General features: G+C 33.1%; 1 protein-coding gene and 1 long non-coding RNA gene across 2 annotated transcripts; both read left to right on the top strand.

Moving 5' to 3' along the window:
• Positions 1-975: 975 nt before the first annotated feature.
• LOC105640986 (uncharacterized) lies at positions 976-3,650 on the top strand. Its single transcript, XR_001047215.4, has 3 exons — positions 976-1,610; positions 2,602-2,671; positions 3,437-3,650. It is a non-coding gene; the product is annotated as an uncharacterized LOC105640986 (long non-coding RNA).
• Positions 3,651-6,164: 2,514 nt separating this feature from the next.
• On the top strand, positions 6,165-8,993 carry LOC105640985 (lectin protein kinase family protein). The gene has a single exon (XM_012225419.4). It carries the CDS (start codon positions 6,309-6,311, stop codon positions 8,823-8,825), a length of 2,517 nt encoding a protein of 838 aa, XP_012080809.1. The 5' UTR covers positions 6,165-6,308; the 3' UTR covers positions 8,826-8,993.
• The last annotated feature ends 5,568 nt before the right edge of the window (positions 8,994-14,561 follow it).

The raw sequence follows: 14,561 nt of genomic DNA on the forward strand, positions 1-14,561 counted from the left end.
ACAAACTTTCAATAATTTTCATGGTCTTCAAAGAATCTCGGATTATAGGGACTTGCCTTCTTTAGCAATTTTCATATTAAAAATTTGCATAAAATAACTTTAACATATACAAAAATATTAAATTTATTTGGTTTGCATAATCATCAAAATTTCAAGATAAAATTAACTCTTGAGCTAACAGTTCAATTTTTATTTTATTTGTTTTGTTATATTATATATTTTTTATTTATCTTAATTCTGACCTTTCAAATTTTTTTTTTTGTGTTTAATAATTTATATAATTTTATTTGATTTTTTAAATGATTTTCTTAGTTGATTTGTGATAATTTTAATTTAACTTGTATTAATCGTTTACTTACATCATAATTTAAATTATTATTGCTTTTGTCTTATTTTTTAATTATATTTAATTACTTGAGACTAATTTATTATTTATTTGATTATTGTATATATTTATCAGATGAACAGTTAAGGGTGTATATTATATCTATTACATGAATGGTTAGGATTGTTTGATTAAATTTTTTATTTATTTACTCATTATTTATGGGAATGTAATTAATTAGTTTTAAGATATTTTTAAAGGAGATGTAATTAATTAGTTGTAGGTTATTTTGAAGGAGTTGTAATTAAATAGTTGTAGGTTTGTTTATTGTTTAGAGATGTAATTCTTTTTTCCTTCCTCCTTTTTGTATGTTTAAAACGACCTAAAAAATTTATTTCAAAAGTTTTTTATTTAAAAAATTTAAATAGTGAATTTTAACCAATGGGATAAAATAACATTATTATATTTAAAAATAAATAAATTTATACTGTGAATATTTTTGACAAATTTAATGCAAATATATATTATTTTTGCTAAAACCAAACCCAAGTAAAATTAAACCTGTTAGAAGACCCATAAACCAATTAAAAAGAATAAAACCAAGTAAAAAATTCATGAAGCGAGCCAAATCGAACCAAATCAGCTATTGCCATGTAGGAAATATCCAGAAATCAAAAAAAGAAAAATACTCTTTTGTCCTAACTGCCCCTTCTCTCCTTTCCAGATTACGCCGACCACACCTCCTCCTCCCTTACCTGCGATTTTGCGTTCATCGCCTTCAACCACCGACCTGAACAAACCTCCTCCTCACCAACACTGCTCCGGAAAATCCCCCTTCCTATTTCCAGTCGGTTTTAACGCAGAAAAGAGAGGAAGAATGCGGCTGAGGTATTTTCCGATTTAAGCTCCATCTGCTATTTCCGGTCACCTGAGCTCGATCTTGGCAAACCGAACTTCCTCCGCGTCGCTATTGCTTCTCTGGTCACCGTTTCCCTTATCTCCGACCTGCCATGTCGTAGCACGAGGACGAGAGTGAGACAGAAGAGCATTTGTCGTTCGGGACAACCCTCTTTCTCTGTTCTTTCGACGTCTCTGGCAAGACCAGCCAAGGACCGGCTGGTGTAGGTCTCCCACATCGTCCACCGGTCCTCCTCCGGCTGCTCCCCTTCCCATTTTCTGGTCTGGTTGTGGCGCAGTAGCGAGAAAGAAAGGGTTAAGCGAAGAGCAGCATTTTTTCCGGTCATTCTAACCGGAAAACTTCAATTTCCGGCATAGTTTTCTCTGGGTAAGCTGATTTTCAACTTTCCTTAGCACATTTTGTGAAATTTATGATCTAAGGTATAGGATTTGCTGTATATACAGAACTAATGTAAGAATAAACCCGTAGATGCTACTGTTTATACAAACCTTTTAGAAAATTTAACTAATTTTCTTTCTAATAATAATTAAATACATTTTGATGAGCATTTAGGAGTGATTAAAGTAATGTTAGTCTAGATATGGGCACGAATTTTTGGTGGCAGCCTCTAGCTAGAAAGAATTATGGTTTTTGCTTGAACTAAGATCATGTTTAATGGTAGAAATATGAGTTTAATAATTTGTTATTAATATTTGGAGTTCTAATGATCAAGAATGAGAATTATTTTGCAATGAGAGCATGTATCGCTTGAATTATAGGTTTTAATTCAGTATATGGAGTTGTAATTGAGTTCTTAAATGGGGAGATGTGTTAAGCAACTTATTAAGTTTGTGTTTTATCAAGAATCCAAGGTTTTATTGTGATGGCAGCAGCTAGCTTAGCCATTTACGTTCAACTTTTGCTTAGTGAAAGGGAGATAGTATTTTAATATTAACTTTTGATAGAAAATAAACAAGCTAAGTCAGGAAAACTTGGATTAGAAATGTAAACTTGGGTTATATATGAGGATTGATAAATCATATTATGTAGAACATAAAGTAAGTTTATATAAAGTGATTAAAGTGATTGTCATAATTGAATGTTGATGCTAATATTAAACGAGGATGGGTACTTGATTTGGTTAATTGCCCACGGATGGGCTGTGCGGATTGAATGATTTTAAATGAAATTATTGATATTTAAACAAGTAGATAGCTCAATTTTTTTAGGGGAGGTGTTACTGAAATTTCGGTTGAATTTAGTCTAGTTATAGATGTTAGATAGGTAGATAAATTTATTAGATTAGTTCTTTAATTCTTTATTTAAATTGGTCCTTCTTCTGATTCAGTTCCTTCCTTTGCATTCTTATATTTTTTAGATCATCTGGGTTCATCCACTGCTCCTCCAAGTCAAAATATGAGCTGGAGTTTCTTTTTTTCTCTATCACTGTGAGTAATAATAAATAGTGCATATCATCTTTTATATATATGTATTATTTATTTTATAATATATATATATATATATATATATATATATATATATATGAAAGATAACTTAGTATTTATTTTATATTTGTATTATTATGTTATTATTAAAATATAATTATACTTCATGTTTGCATTAATTATTAATATGATGCATCTTGTATTGAATAAATTGCTTGATTACTTGTACTATGAAATTGTTGTGCCTTATTTATGTGGAATTGGGATGAAGGGGGTCACCACGGGTCTGTGAAGCGGTCTATGATACCGTTGGCCATCGTATGGGGAGATTGGCAACCCGTGTGCATCTACATATGATTGATATAGAAAAATCACAGGGTGGCCTCCTATTGGGAATAAAAAAAAAAAAAAAAAAAAAAGAGAGCACGGAAAAAAAATGAGGGTTGGTCGAGTGAGGATTAGACCAGTCGTCCATGTATGGGAAATCGGCTCCCTGGTGTACACGTTTGAGAGGTTGGGCCATGTGTGAGGACGGCTAGTCAAGGGTTTCGATGACACCACTAACCAATTTCCATTTGTTTGATTATTTGAAGGTGTAATTACCTGTAGGTGTTGATATTGTGCTATATGCTTGATTGGTTGTGTGTCCATTTTAGCATTTTAGGAAGCATTTCGCGTGAATGCCTATGTTATGCATTATTTATTATTTATTATTCACTAAGTTACAAAACTCACTCCTCTTACTCCTCTTTTATTTAACTTTTCAAGAAGTAGAATCCTCGTTGATTCGGCTAAAGCTCTGCATCCTCCTCTGCAAGGCTATAGAAGTAAATTTCTAATTTTGGTAGTTACAAACAAAGACTCTATTATTATTTCTAATTATTATTGAACTCTGGAGTTGTAAGACTTATATACATCTAATCGTGTAGTAAAATGGGTATACTAACTCATAACATTATGAATGTTTTAATTATTTATCTAAGTGTATGTGTGAACTAGTTAGCCTATATTATGAATGATGTGTATTATAATTAGACTCGAACTATGAGTTATTTGAGATGTTGAAATTGGATCAGGAATATGTGATTATTAGATTTATATATAAAATAATATAGGTTTATTGTTCCCAGGAATTCGTGTGGCATGAATGGTCTATGTGGTTTAGGCTTACTACGGCCTTGTGCTTATCTGAGTCTTAGTACCGGTCCGGTCCATGGTTTTGGGTCGTGACAATGTTTAATTTATTTTATGTTTGTGATTATGACATATCAATGTGAACAAAATAATCTTTTGATTTTCAAAATTAAAATGTTTTCAAAAAGATTTTGTTAAGTAATTAGGTTTAAAAATAAAATCAACTATTACTTACATAAACCAACAAAGTGGAGGTTGGCGCCATGGTCGGGTGGGCTACGGTGCCTAACACCTTTTCAAGCTCACACTTAACTTTCTTATCCAAACTTTGGTTAAACGGTTGGGCTCTCTACGAGGAATTCTAATCGCTATGTGGTAATTGTTCAAGGTTTCGTTTGAGTGGTAACTCCTATTCTTCAGGTGGGCCTTGACCCTTCTCGTCTTTCCTCGGGCCTTTGGGCCTTGATATAATGTAGAGTCGTTTTCTTAAGTGAGAGCCCGCGCATTCTCATTTTTTTATTTGAATAATGCATCATAAAGAACTTTTTGATTTTTGACTTTTTTATTCTTTTGATTTTTACAAAGGGCTTTTTGATTTTTATTGCTTTTGTTCTCTCATTGTTTTTTCCCCTTTTTAACAAGTATTGCATGTATATATATATAAAGAAGAATTACTAAATAAAGTTAAAATTTATCATGTTTTGATTTTGAAGCGAGTTGGTGATAAAATAAAAAGGTAGTAGATTATTTGCCATAGAGGAAAGAGAAAATAATAACAAGGAAAGAAAGATAACAAGGTAGATGCACGTTTTCTTGACAAAGAATAGATAGGAGAGAAAAAAAAAAATAAGAGAGAAGTTTCACACTGTTTGAGGCTGATGTGACATTAAAAATCCAAATAATAGCTGGCATGGTGCTATTATTTGGATTTTCGGTATCTCTTTATCGAAAATAAGATAAAAAAAGCTTTCTCGTTATATAAATAAGAATTAATGGATTTTACTATTACAAATCGAATTCAAGAGGCGGTATTGTGATAATACCTACCCTTAGAGTCAAGTTGGGTGAAAATTAAGCCTAATTTATAAACGAGAAATTCATTTTCCAAAATACATAGAAGAAAGGGAAAATTATTTTCGGGTCCCTGAGGTTTTATAAAATACATGACTTCGTCCTCATTGTTTGTGATAATTATTTTGGAGCCCCTCACATATGTCTCGGTGTAACTTTCTAATCCTTCCGTAAAAAAAAAAAAAAGTATATATATATATATATATTTTCAATTAATTTAACTTAAAAAGGCAAAAATAGCCTTATGATTGGACCCACAAATATTATATTAATATTTTAATTACCCATCTCTCTCTTCTCTTTCCTTCTCGTGCCCTACTTTCTCCTCTCTTCTTCTTTTGCATTAGTCCCATTGCCATCACCAATTCATTCCGACGAACTCCAAGAGCTCTTTCATATAACGGACCTCCAACTTAGTATTGGGTTTAAATCGGAGAAACTTGTTGTCTCCATCCCTTAGAATGCTTGTTAGTTCCTGACCCGCCTTCCAACTCAGTTTGCTCCAACTTAAAACCGGCAATGAAAAAATTGTTGGAACTTTGTTTGGCTAAGGGGAACCATCACGTGGCAGTCAAGGCTGGGATCATAGGGACTGTGGTGGAAGTTGCGATGGATGAAGCGAGTATTAGTGGCTTTGGAGCAAACCACATACTGTGGAGAGAATTTGCGGCGGAGCTGTGAGCACATGTGCTGGCCATGCCTATGATGGTGGCTAAATATGGGAGAAATCGCGCTCTTTATGATTTATGGTGGTGATGTGTTGGATGAGCAGGTGCATCAAGCGCCGCCAAAAGAGGTGGCGCATGTGGTGGTATTGGTTAAGGTAGAGGAAGAAGAGAGGAGAGAGCAGGGCACATGAAGGAAAGAGAGGAGAGAGATGGTTAATTAAAAATATTAATATAGTATTTGTGGGTTCATAATAAGGCTATTCCTCTCTTTTTAAGTAAAATTAATAGAAAAAATGTTACTTTCTTTACGGGAGCACTAGAAAATCAGATGGAAACATACGTGAGGGACTCCAAAATAATTATCATAAACAGAAAGGACGAAATTATAAATTTTATAAAATTTCAGGGACCCAAAAATAATTGTCCCTGTAAGAAACAGACCCTTCCCTCTGCCAAAAACTTCCCTTTGGCCGTCACGATCACATTACATGGAGCGGCAGTTCAAAAAGCAAAAACAAAAGATCACGCGCAGAAACTCATTGCCCTTCCATCCGTGAACTATACGCGCCAAAATCAAATAAACCACAATAGTCCAAATTCCAAAGTCTTCCATCACAACCACCACCACAGCCATTCTTTACACGGTCAAAGTCTTCCATTCTACGGAAGCTGTGTAAACCCATTGCCCAAATACAAAGACAAAGACGAGATACAGATTATGTGTATATAAAGTGGAACTTTTTAATGCACTGTACCAACAAAGAGAAATGGAATTCCGATTTCTCATTTTTGTTCTTTTTCTTTCCCTTGTCTTCTCTATTTCAAAATCCCAAATATCTCCAGGCACTTTCCTTTCACCTTCCAATCTTAACCATACTTGGTCTTCCCCCAATAATACCTTTTTTGTGGGTTTTATACAAGTAGGTTCTAGCTATGTCGCCGGAATCAATTACTTTGGTGGTGTCCAGGTTTGGACCGCCGGTGGTCCATCCGTTTCTGTTGATGCCGGTGGAGCTTTCCATTTCCACTCTAATGGAACTCTCCAACTCGTCAACGGCTCTGGCACCGTCGTCTGGGACTCCAACACTAGCCATCTTGGAGTTACTTCCGCTTCTTTGGAGGATTCCGGCGATTTAGTTCTTCGAAATGGCAGTGGGGTTTCGGTTTGGTCCAGTTTTCAAAACCCAACGAATACAATTGTCCCTGGTCAGAATTTAACGGTAAACCATGTTTTGAAATCTGGGATTTATTCGTTTAATGTTCTTAATTCTGGGAATCTCACTTTGAAATGGAATGATAGTGTAATTTATTGGAATCAAGGTTTGAATTCTTCTATCGATTCTAATTTGACTTCACCAGTTTTGGGTTTGCAGCAAATCGGGATTTTATCAATATTTGATGTTACTTTAACTAGTGCATATATTGTAGCTTATAGTAATGATTATGCAGAAGGTAGTGATATATTAAGGTTTTTGAAGTTGGATAGCGATGGGAATTTGAGGATTTATAGTTCTGCTTTAGGCAGTGGAATTGTAACTATGAGATGGGCTGCTTTGACTGACCAGTGTCAGGTGTTTGGATATTGTGGAAATATGGGGATCTGTAGTTATAATGATTCAAGTTCGAGTCCCACTCCAATCTGTGGATGCCCATCTGAGAATTTTGAGTTTGTTGATGTGAATGATAGTAGAAAAGGTTGTAAAAGGAAAGTGGAGATTGAAAATTGTCCTGGAACTGCTACTATGTTGGAAATGGATCATGCCAAGTTCTTGACTTACCAACCTGAGCTTTCCTCGCAGGTTTTCTTTGTAGGAATATCAGCTTGTAGATTGAATTGTCTTGTGAGTAGTTCTTGCGTTGCTTCAACGTCTTTGTCAGATGGAACTGGGTTGTGTTACTTGAAAACACCTGACTTTGTTAGTGGTTATCAGAACCCTTCACTTCCTAGTACTTCATATGTCAAGGTTTGCGGACCGGTTCAACTTAACCCTTCAGTTGATTTGCAGGTTGCCGGAAAAGGGAAAAGTAGAATTGGCGTGTGGCTTGTCATTCTTGTTATTGTGGTTACACTTCTTGGTTTGATTGCTATAGAGGGTGGTTTATGGTGGTGGTGTTGTAGAAATAGTCCTAAGTTTGGCAGTTTGTCAGCTCATTATGCACTTCTTGAGTATGCCTCTGGTGCACCGGTGCAGTTCTCATATAAGGACCTGCACCGCACAACGAAGGGATTTAAGGAAAAGCTTGGAGCTGGAGGATTTGGAGCTGTTTATAAAGGGATTCTTGCTAATAGAACAGTAGTTGCAATAAAGCGGCTTGAGGGAATTGAGCAGGGTGAGAAACAGTTTAGAATGGAGGTTGCAACTATAAGCAGCACTCACCATTTGAATTTGGTGAGACTGATCGGATTTTGTTCTGAAGGACGACATAGGCTTTTGGTTTATGAGTTCATGAAAAATGGGTCACTTGACAATTTCCTTTTTTCCATGAATGAAGACTCTGGGAAATTTCTGAACTGGGAACATAGATTTAACATTGCGCTTGGAACTGCCAGAGGAATCACATATCTTCATGAGGAATGTCGAGATTGCATAGTTCATTGTGATATCAAGCCGGAAAATATTCTCCTGGATGAGAATTACAATGCAAAGGTATCAGATTTTGGTCTTGCAAAGCTCATAAATCCTAAGGATCATAGATATAGAACCCTGAAAAGTGTTAGAGGGACCAGAGGATATTTGGCACCGGAGTGGATTGCAAATCTTCCAATAACTTCCAGATCCGATATATATAGTTATGGTATGGTTTTGTTGGAGATAGTGAGTGGAAGAAGAAATTTTGAAGTCTCAGAAGAAACTAACCGAAAAAAGTTCTCCGTATGGGCTTATGAAGAGTTTGAGAAGGGAAATGTGAATGCTATCATTGACAGAAGACTTGCTGATCAAGACATGGATATGGAGCAAGCAAAGAGGGCAATTCTGGTGAGCTTTTGGTGCATCCAAGAGCAACCGTCTCAAAGGCCAATGATGGGAAAAGTTGTGCAGATGCTAGAAGGAATAGCAGAGATTGATAAACCGCCAGCTCCAAAGGCATTCACTGAAGGTTTGATTAGTGGCACAAGCATAAATGTGAGCAGCAATGACAGTGTTCTTTCAACATTCGCGGCTTCAGCCTCTGCACCGGTACCATCATCAGTTTCCTCATATCAGACGACGGGACTTTTGCCTTTGCCTTCAGGAATGAATATAGAGAAGCCCTCTTCATCACTTTTAGGCTCCTCCTCGTAGCTAGTAATGGTTTGCTAATTAGATTCTATACACGATCATGATAATATCTTGTAAAATTTGTTGTTCTTAACTGTAATATATACATTTGTAAAGAATGAGGCTTAAATATTACTTGTACAATTCAGCTTGCTAACTTCAAGAAATGTTGAAGTGTAGATAATTCTCCAATCCTTTTACCCTTCCTCAAGCTTTCTACAGATTTGAAAATTTTACTTAATGCAGGATTTTTTGTCACCATTAGATTTAAACTAGTTATGCATAAACCATTAGATTTAAAATTGATCAAATGACATGTTAACTATAAAATGATTTATCAAAAGTAGAGCATTTAGTTTTTTTAATTTAATATTTAGTTTTTTTATAATTATTAAAATACAAGAAACTATTTAATTTTGAAAATTAAAAAAACAAATACTATTTTCAAGACAATAAAAAATAAAAATTTCGACGAAAAAATAATATTTTCAATAAAAGTATAAAAAAGTAAAAATTCAACGACAAATAACTATCTAATACTTAAATTCATTTACTCAAAATAAATAATTTAAAATTTTAACGAATAATTATAAAATTTTATTATCTTATTGTCAAAACATTTATATTGTATTTATCCAATTTAAATTATATCATATATACATGGCATCTCATTATTTTTTAATATAATATTTTTAATTAAGAAAATTAAATTATATAACTCAAATGCTTGACTTACAAATCTCTCCCTTTAATAATATGAAATTAGTTAAATTGAACCATATAAAATTGTATGTTGTGACTTCTAATTTGTAGTTTAACTAATCTCATTTATTATCTTAAATTTATGTACATTTTTTTAAAATTTATGTAGTCATAAAAATACTTATTTAATTTTCGAAAATATCAAATTACAAAGGTCCATATACATAAAATAATTATTTTAAAATTATTTTCTTTTGAAAATGAATTATTTTAAAATTAATTAATCTTTAAGTTTTAACTTATTCAATCGTATTTTTACTGTAAATTCTGTTTTACATTTTTTCAAAAATAAACTTTCATATTATTTACTCCTGTAGCTTTTAAAAAAAATTTACTTGGCTTAAACTTCATTGTAAAGGTCCATACATTATGATATAACCTTCAATTTGTAAATTGTACTTAATATATTTTTACAAGTTTCTTAATCAAAAGAAATTTATGGCTATAATAATTCACCTATCTTTTATATATATAAAACGACAACACTCCAACACCATATATCCGAGGATAAACGGTGTTGAAATGCTATATGCCAGATCATACAGAACTATAATTTCCTATAAATTTCACATACACACACACATAGGGGTATAAAGGAGCCTAGCCGAGCTTAAAACTCGATCAGCCCGAATATTTTAGTAGCCAGCTTGGCTCGAGCTCGACTTGAGACTCAAGTTCAATTCAAAAAATTTTAAACTCGAGACTTGATGCTTGAATAAGTTTAAAAATAAATAAATAAATATATATATATATATATATATATATATATATATATATATATATATATATATATATATATATATATATATATATATATATATATATATATATAAGCTCGATAAGAATTGACGAGATTTTGAGCTGAACATCAATAAGCTCGAGCTCAATTCGAGCCTAACATTTTCAAATTTTTTCTCGAGCTGAGCTCGAATAGCTTGAAAGCTGGCTCAGGTCACACACAGAGCAAAATACAAATGCATAAATATCATAGTACATGATGGACTATAAAGGAGATTCAAAACATATATACAATGTAGAGGAGGTGACATTGATAAATACTTAATTTAGCATAATATGCTCACCATTTCAATATTAATTGCAGATATTTTTGTTTCAAAATGAAAGCTATTACTTGATTTTTATATTTTTCTTAGATTATACTAAATTTATGAGACAAGAAAATTTTTGGAGTCAAATTTTGGAGAAATCTATTGGGTTTGAGCTGAAGTCAAATTAACTGTTAGGATCTTAGCTCTCAAATTAGCCTTGGGCAAGGGTACTGGAAGTATGATCAGATCAGGAATTGAACATATTCGATAGCTAGGATTACTTTAGCTTTACTCCAGTAGATCTTTTCAGGAAATTAAGACATTCTTTTAAAGAATGAGGAAGATATTTGGATTCTATATATTTTTTATTTTATAATTAAATTAAAAAAAAATACTTTCCTAGTTTTATTGGGCTCTCTCTTATAAATAGAAAGTAAAATCTAATTGAGAGAGGCATTGTTATTACTCTAGAAAATAAGATGCCTCTTAGGGATTTAATAATTTTTCATATGTTATGGCTAAACTTTTCTTTTCAGTTAGAGGTTGAATTCAAAGTAGAAAATTCTTTTGTGATTGTGAGATCTTAACATATTTATTTTTTTCTTTAATTTCATCAATATTTGTATGTTTTCTGCAGTATAATGAGAGACTCCATCTCCATTGTTATCTTTTTGTTTGTCCAATAGGACCCGTTGTTCAATTTAATAAGATAGCAACGTAACAGAACAGAGGATATGGGTGTGAATTCAGGAGACAATGCGTCACACCCCAAAATTGATGGTGCAACAGTCCTAAGGTCCACACAGGCTTAAGGCCACCGGGCACCTCGTAGAACCTACAATTGAACCAATGCAATTGCACACATTATTTATCTTGATTAATTACTTAGGTGGGCTACAATCAATTTATTTACTTCCACTTAATTTCCAAGATCACTGCATACAATCTTTCACACACTTTGTATAAACATATATCGCACTCTCAAAATACTGTTTAAGTTATAGCTTAAATACATGTAATACTAATATCATTCTCAAGGGTACTATGGAGCTACTGGAGTTCATATAACTTATCAACAACTTATAATATCTAACAACTATTTACATTATTCATAGGCTTCTTATTGGAACAAGGAGATCAAGATGCTGACGGACCTGGATCATCCCTACCTGAAACTACAGACGCTTGAGTGAGTCATCAACTCAGTGGGAATATAGTGTCATATTGGTAGCATGTACACTGAAAAGTATCTCAAGGTTCAACATTTATAGTAACACAGATGGTACTATCATTGTAGCTCATCAATAGTGATAAGTCCATATAGAAGGATTCATAGTAATCGGATCAATATCACAAAGGCAATATCAATAATATGACAGATAATCACATAGATAGAACTGAAGAAGACATATCACTATGTACATTCTAGTGCTATCACACATTATGCACTTTAGGGTAGTAACTTCTCCCTTTAATCACAAATCTTTATGTGCACATAGCCTGATGGTATGCCCCCATTAAGTTGGGATTCTGTCATACTGGCTAAAGGAAAGACTTGGTACAATCAAATAGGCTTAGAGGCCAAATAGGTTTCACAATTCACAATCTCAATATCACAATTAACAAATGGTTTCAAATACCAATAATGGAATGCATTTGATCAAAGTTCCAATGTAACAAGGAAGGGTTAGTCATTATAACTCACCTTGGACACGAGAATTTGATTCCTCTCGATCACTTATAATTTCAAAACGGTTCCGTGATAATCCTCAACCTATATTCACATTTAAACACATATTGCACTTTTAGTTTTGTTTCTAGCTCTTTATTGACATTCAGGGTTTCTTTGATATTTTTTATTCATTAAATTTGAATATGAAATTTTAGGGTCAGAAAGTACACATATTGAGCTTAATGTTCATCTATTTTACACTTATGTTGATGTTTAAATCATTTATATTTAAGTTTGATCAACTTTAGTGTAAGTAAAGGAAATCCAGAATTTTCAGCATGTGAGCTACTTACATTTTTTGGCTTAAACTACAAACTTACTCTCAACTATGCAACTTATTGCAAAATCACTCTAAAATGACCTTTGTACCCCAGGTACCCCCATTTCGAAACTTAGATATATTGACACCCTATTTTAATTTTTAAGCCATAAAGGACTAAAATGGTATTTAGTGGATGACCCACTTATTTCCCTTTAAGTTAGCTTAACCCAAGAAACCAAAACTCATCATTTTAATACCTTGCCCTTAACACCCAACAATCCTCTCTTGCAAACTACCGCCATCGATTTTCTCTCTCTATGAGCCCTAATTCAAAGTTTTTTTTGTATATGTTTTACAAATTAGACCTGATTTTTACTATAAACCTTCTAAAACAAACAATTAATTATCTTCTAGAGCTCTATATTTCCTTTATTTTTTGGCATTTGATTTTTATTTATTTTTTCGACATTTGGAAAGCAAATGAGGGCTCTTTGAGCCGCTTCTTCGACAATGAACGACCTTCTATGTGTAAATTTTTCTCTACTCTGTTCATTTAGTTTTTATTTATAATTTTTTTTGTGTTGTTTTTTGTTTCATTGGGTTTGTCTTGATCTAAGTGTTATTTTCTTCCTTTGTTGTTGTTATGGCTTATTTAAGTGGCTCCATTTCCTAAGGAGTACATTAAAGATTTGATTTTAGGATTTGGTATAAAAAAAAATAGTTGGTTAATAGGAGAGGATTTTTGGGTGTTAAGGGCAAGGTACTAAAATGATGAGTTTTGGTTTCTTTGGTTAAGTTAACCCAAGGTAAATAAGTGGGTCATACACTTAATATCATTTTAGTCCTTTTTATAACTTAAAAATTAAACTAGGATGTCAATATATCTAAGTTTCGAAATGAGGGTGCCCGGGGCACAAAGATTATTTTAGGGTGATTTTACAACAAGTGGCATAGTTGTGGAATAATAGACAGGAGAAGGAGAAAGAAGAGGCTACGGTTTGGAGGTGAAGAGGTGGGTGTTACTTCATCCTTATACACTTGTCTCCTTTCCCTTAACTAAGGAGGTGAGTTGCCTATACACTTGTCTTTCTTTCCTTAAGTTTGTAGATGAGTCACTTGATTTGTTGTAGAAAAGATGGGCTGCCACTTGTATAGGTAAAATGTCCCTTTTAACCCCTTTAGTCACATTAGCTTATTACTAGTCTAGGTACTTAGTTGGTTATTTCACATTCTTATTACTTAAGCTCATTTGGTTTAGAATTTTATTCTTTTAATTCTCAAATTTTGTTATTTTAATTAGATTGAGATATATGTATTTTCTTTTTATGGAATTATGGTGCCTTTCAACTTAATTTTCTAAGGAGATTTTCTTTTTGGTACATTTGTGTCATCTCACTTAGGTGTTTTAGGATTTTCCAATATACATCACTTTAATACCTTATAAATTTCACTTCCTTGCATTTCAATAGTCATATATGGTTGTCATAGGTCACATAATTATAAAACATATATTTATTACTTATTTACTTAATTTGCATAACATTTGGAGTATAAGACTTTCATTGCACTTAGGGTGCTACACAATGTCTGGATTTTACTCTCCTATAGTCATGTAACCTACCTCATACTCTTATCATGTATATAAAGGAAAACTTTCTCTATGAGAAGGGTGAATGCCATTTCAAACAATCTAATACAACTAAAGGACTATTGCTCATACTATAATCATAATTTTGTGACTATCAAATTGATGTGGTGAGCGCAGACCGAATGAAATTGTGATACCTTCAAAATGTTCAATCATCAAGCTCACCCTTTTCCATATTCTAAGCACCCCTCAATACCATAATGGAAAAAAAAAACCCATGCAAAGAGTAGGAAACACTAATGGAACAGGCAACTCGACCGAAAAATTTGATGGCCACACCACTAGATATGTCTGCACTAGATCCATA

The sequence above is a fragment of the Jatropha curcas genome, chromosome 9 (assembly GCF_041381405.1).
Source record: "Jatropha curcas cultivar XTBG-Jc1 chromosome 9, XTBG_Jcur_1.0, whole genome shotgun sequence".
NCBI classification, from domain to species: Eukaryota; Viridiplantae; Streptophyta; class Magnoliopsida; order Malpighiales; family Euphorbiaceae; genus Jatropha; species Jatropha curcas.

Bases quoted from the DNA above. Each gene is read 5' to 3' on its own strand.
- LOC105640985 (XM_012225419.4), top strand. From the start codon at position 6,309: ATGGAATTCCGATTTCTCATTTTTGTTCTTTTTCTTTCCCTTGTCTTC.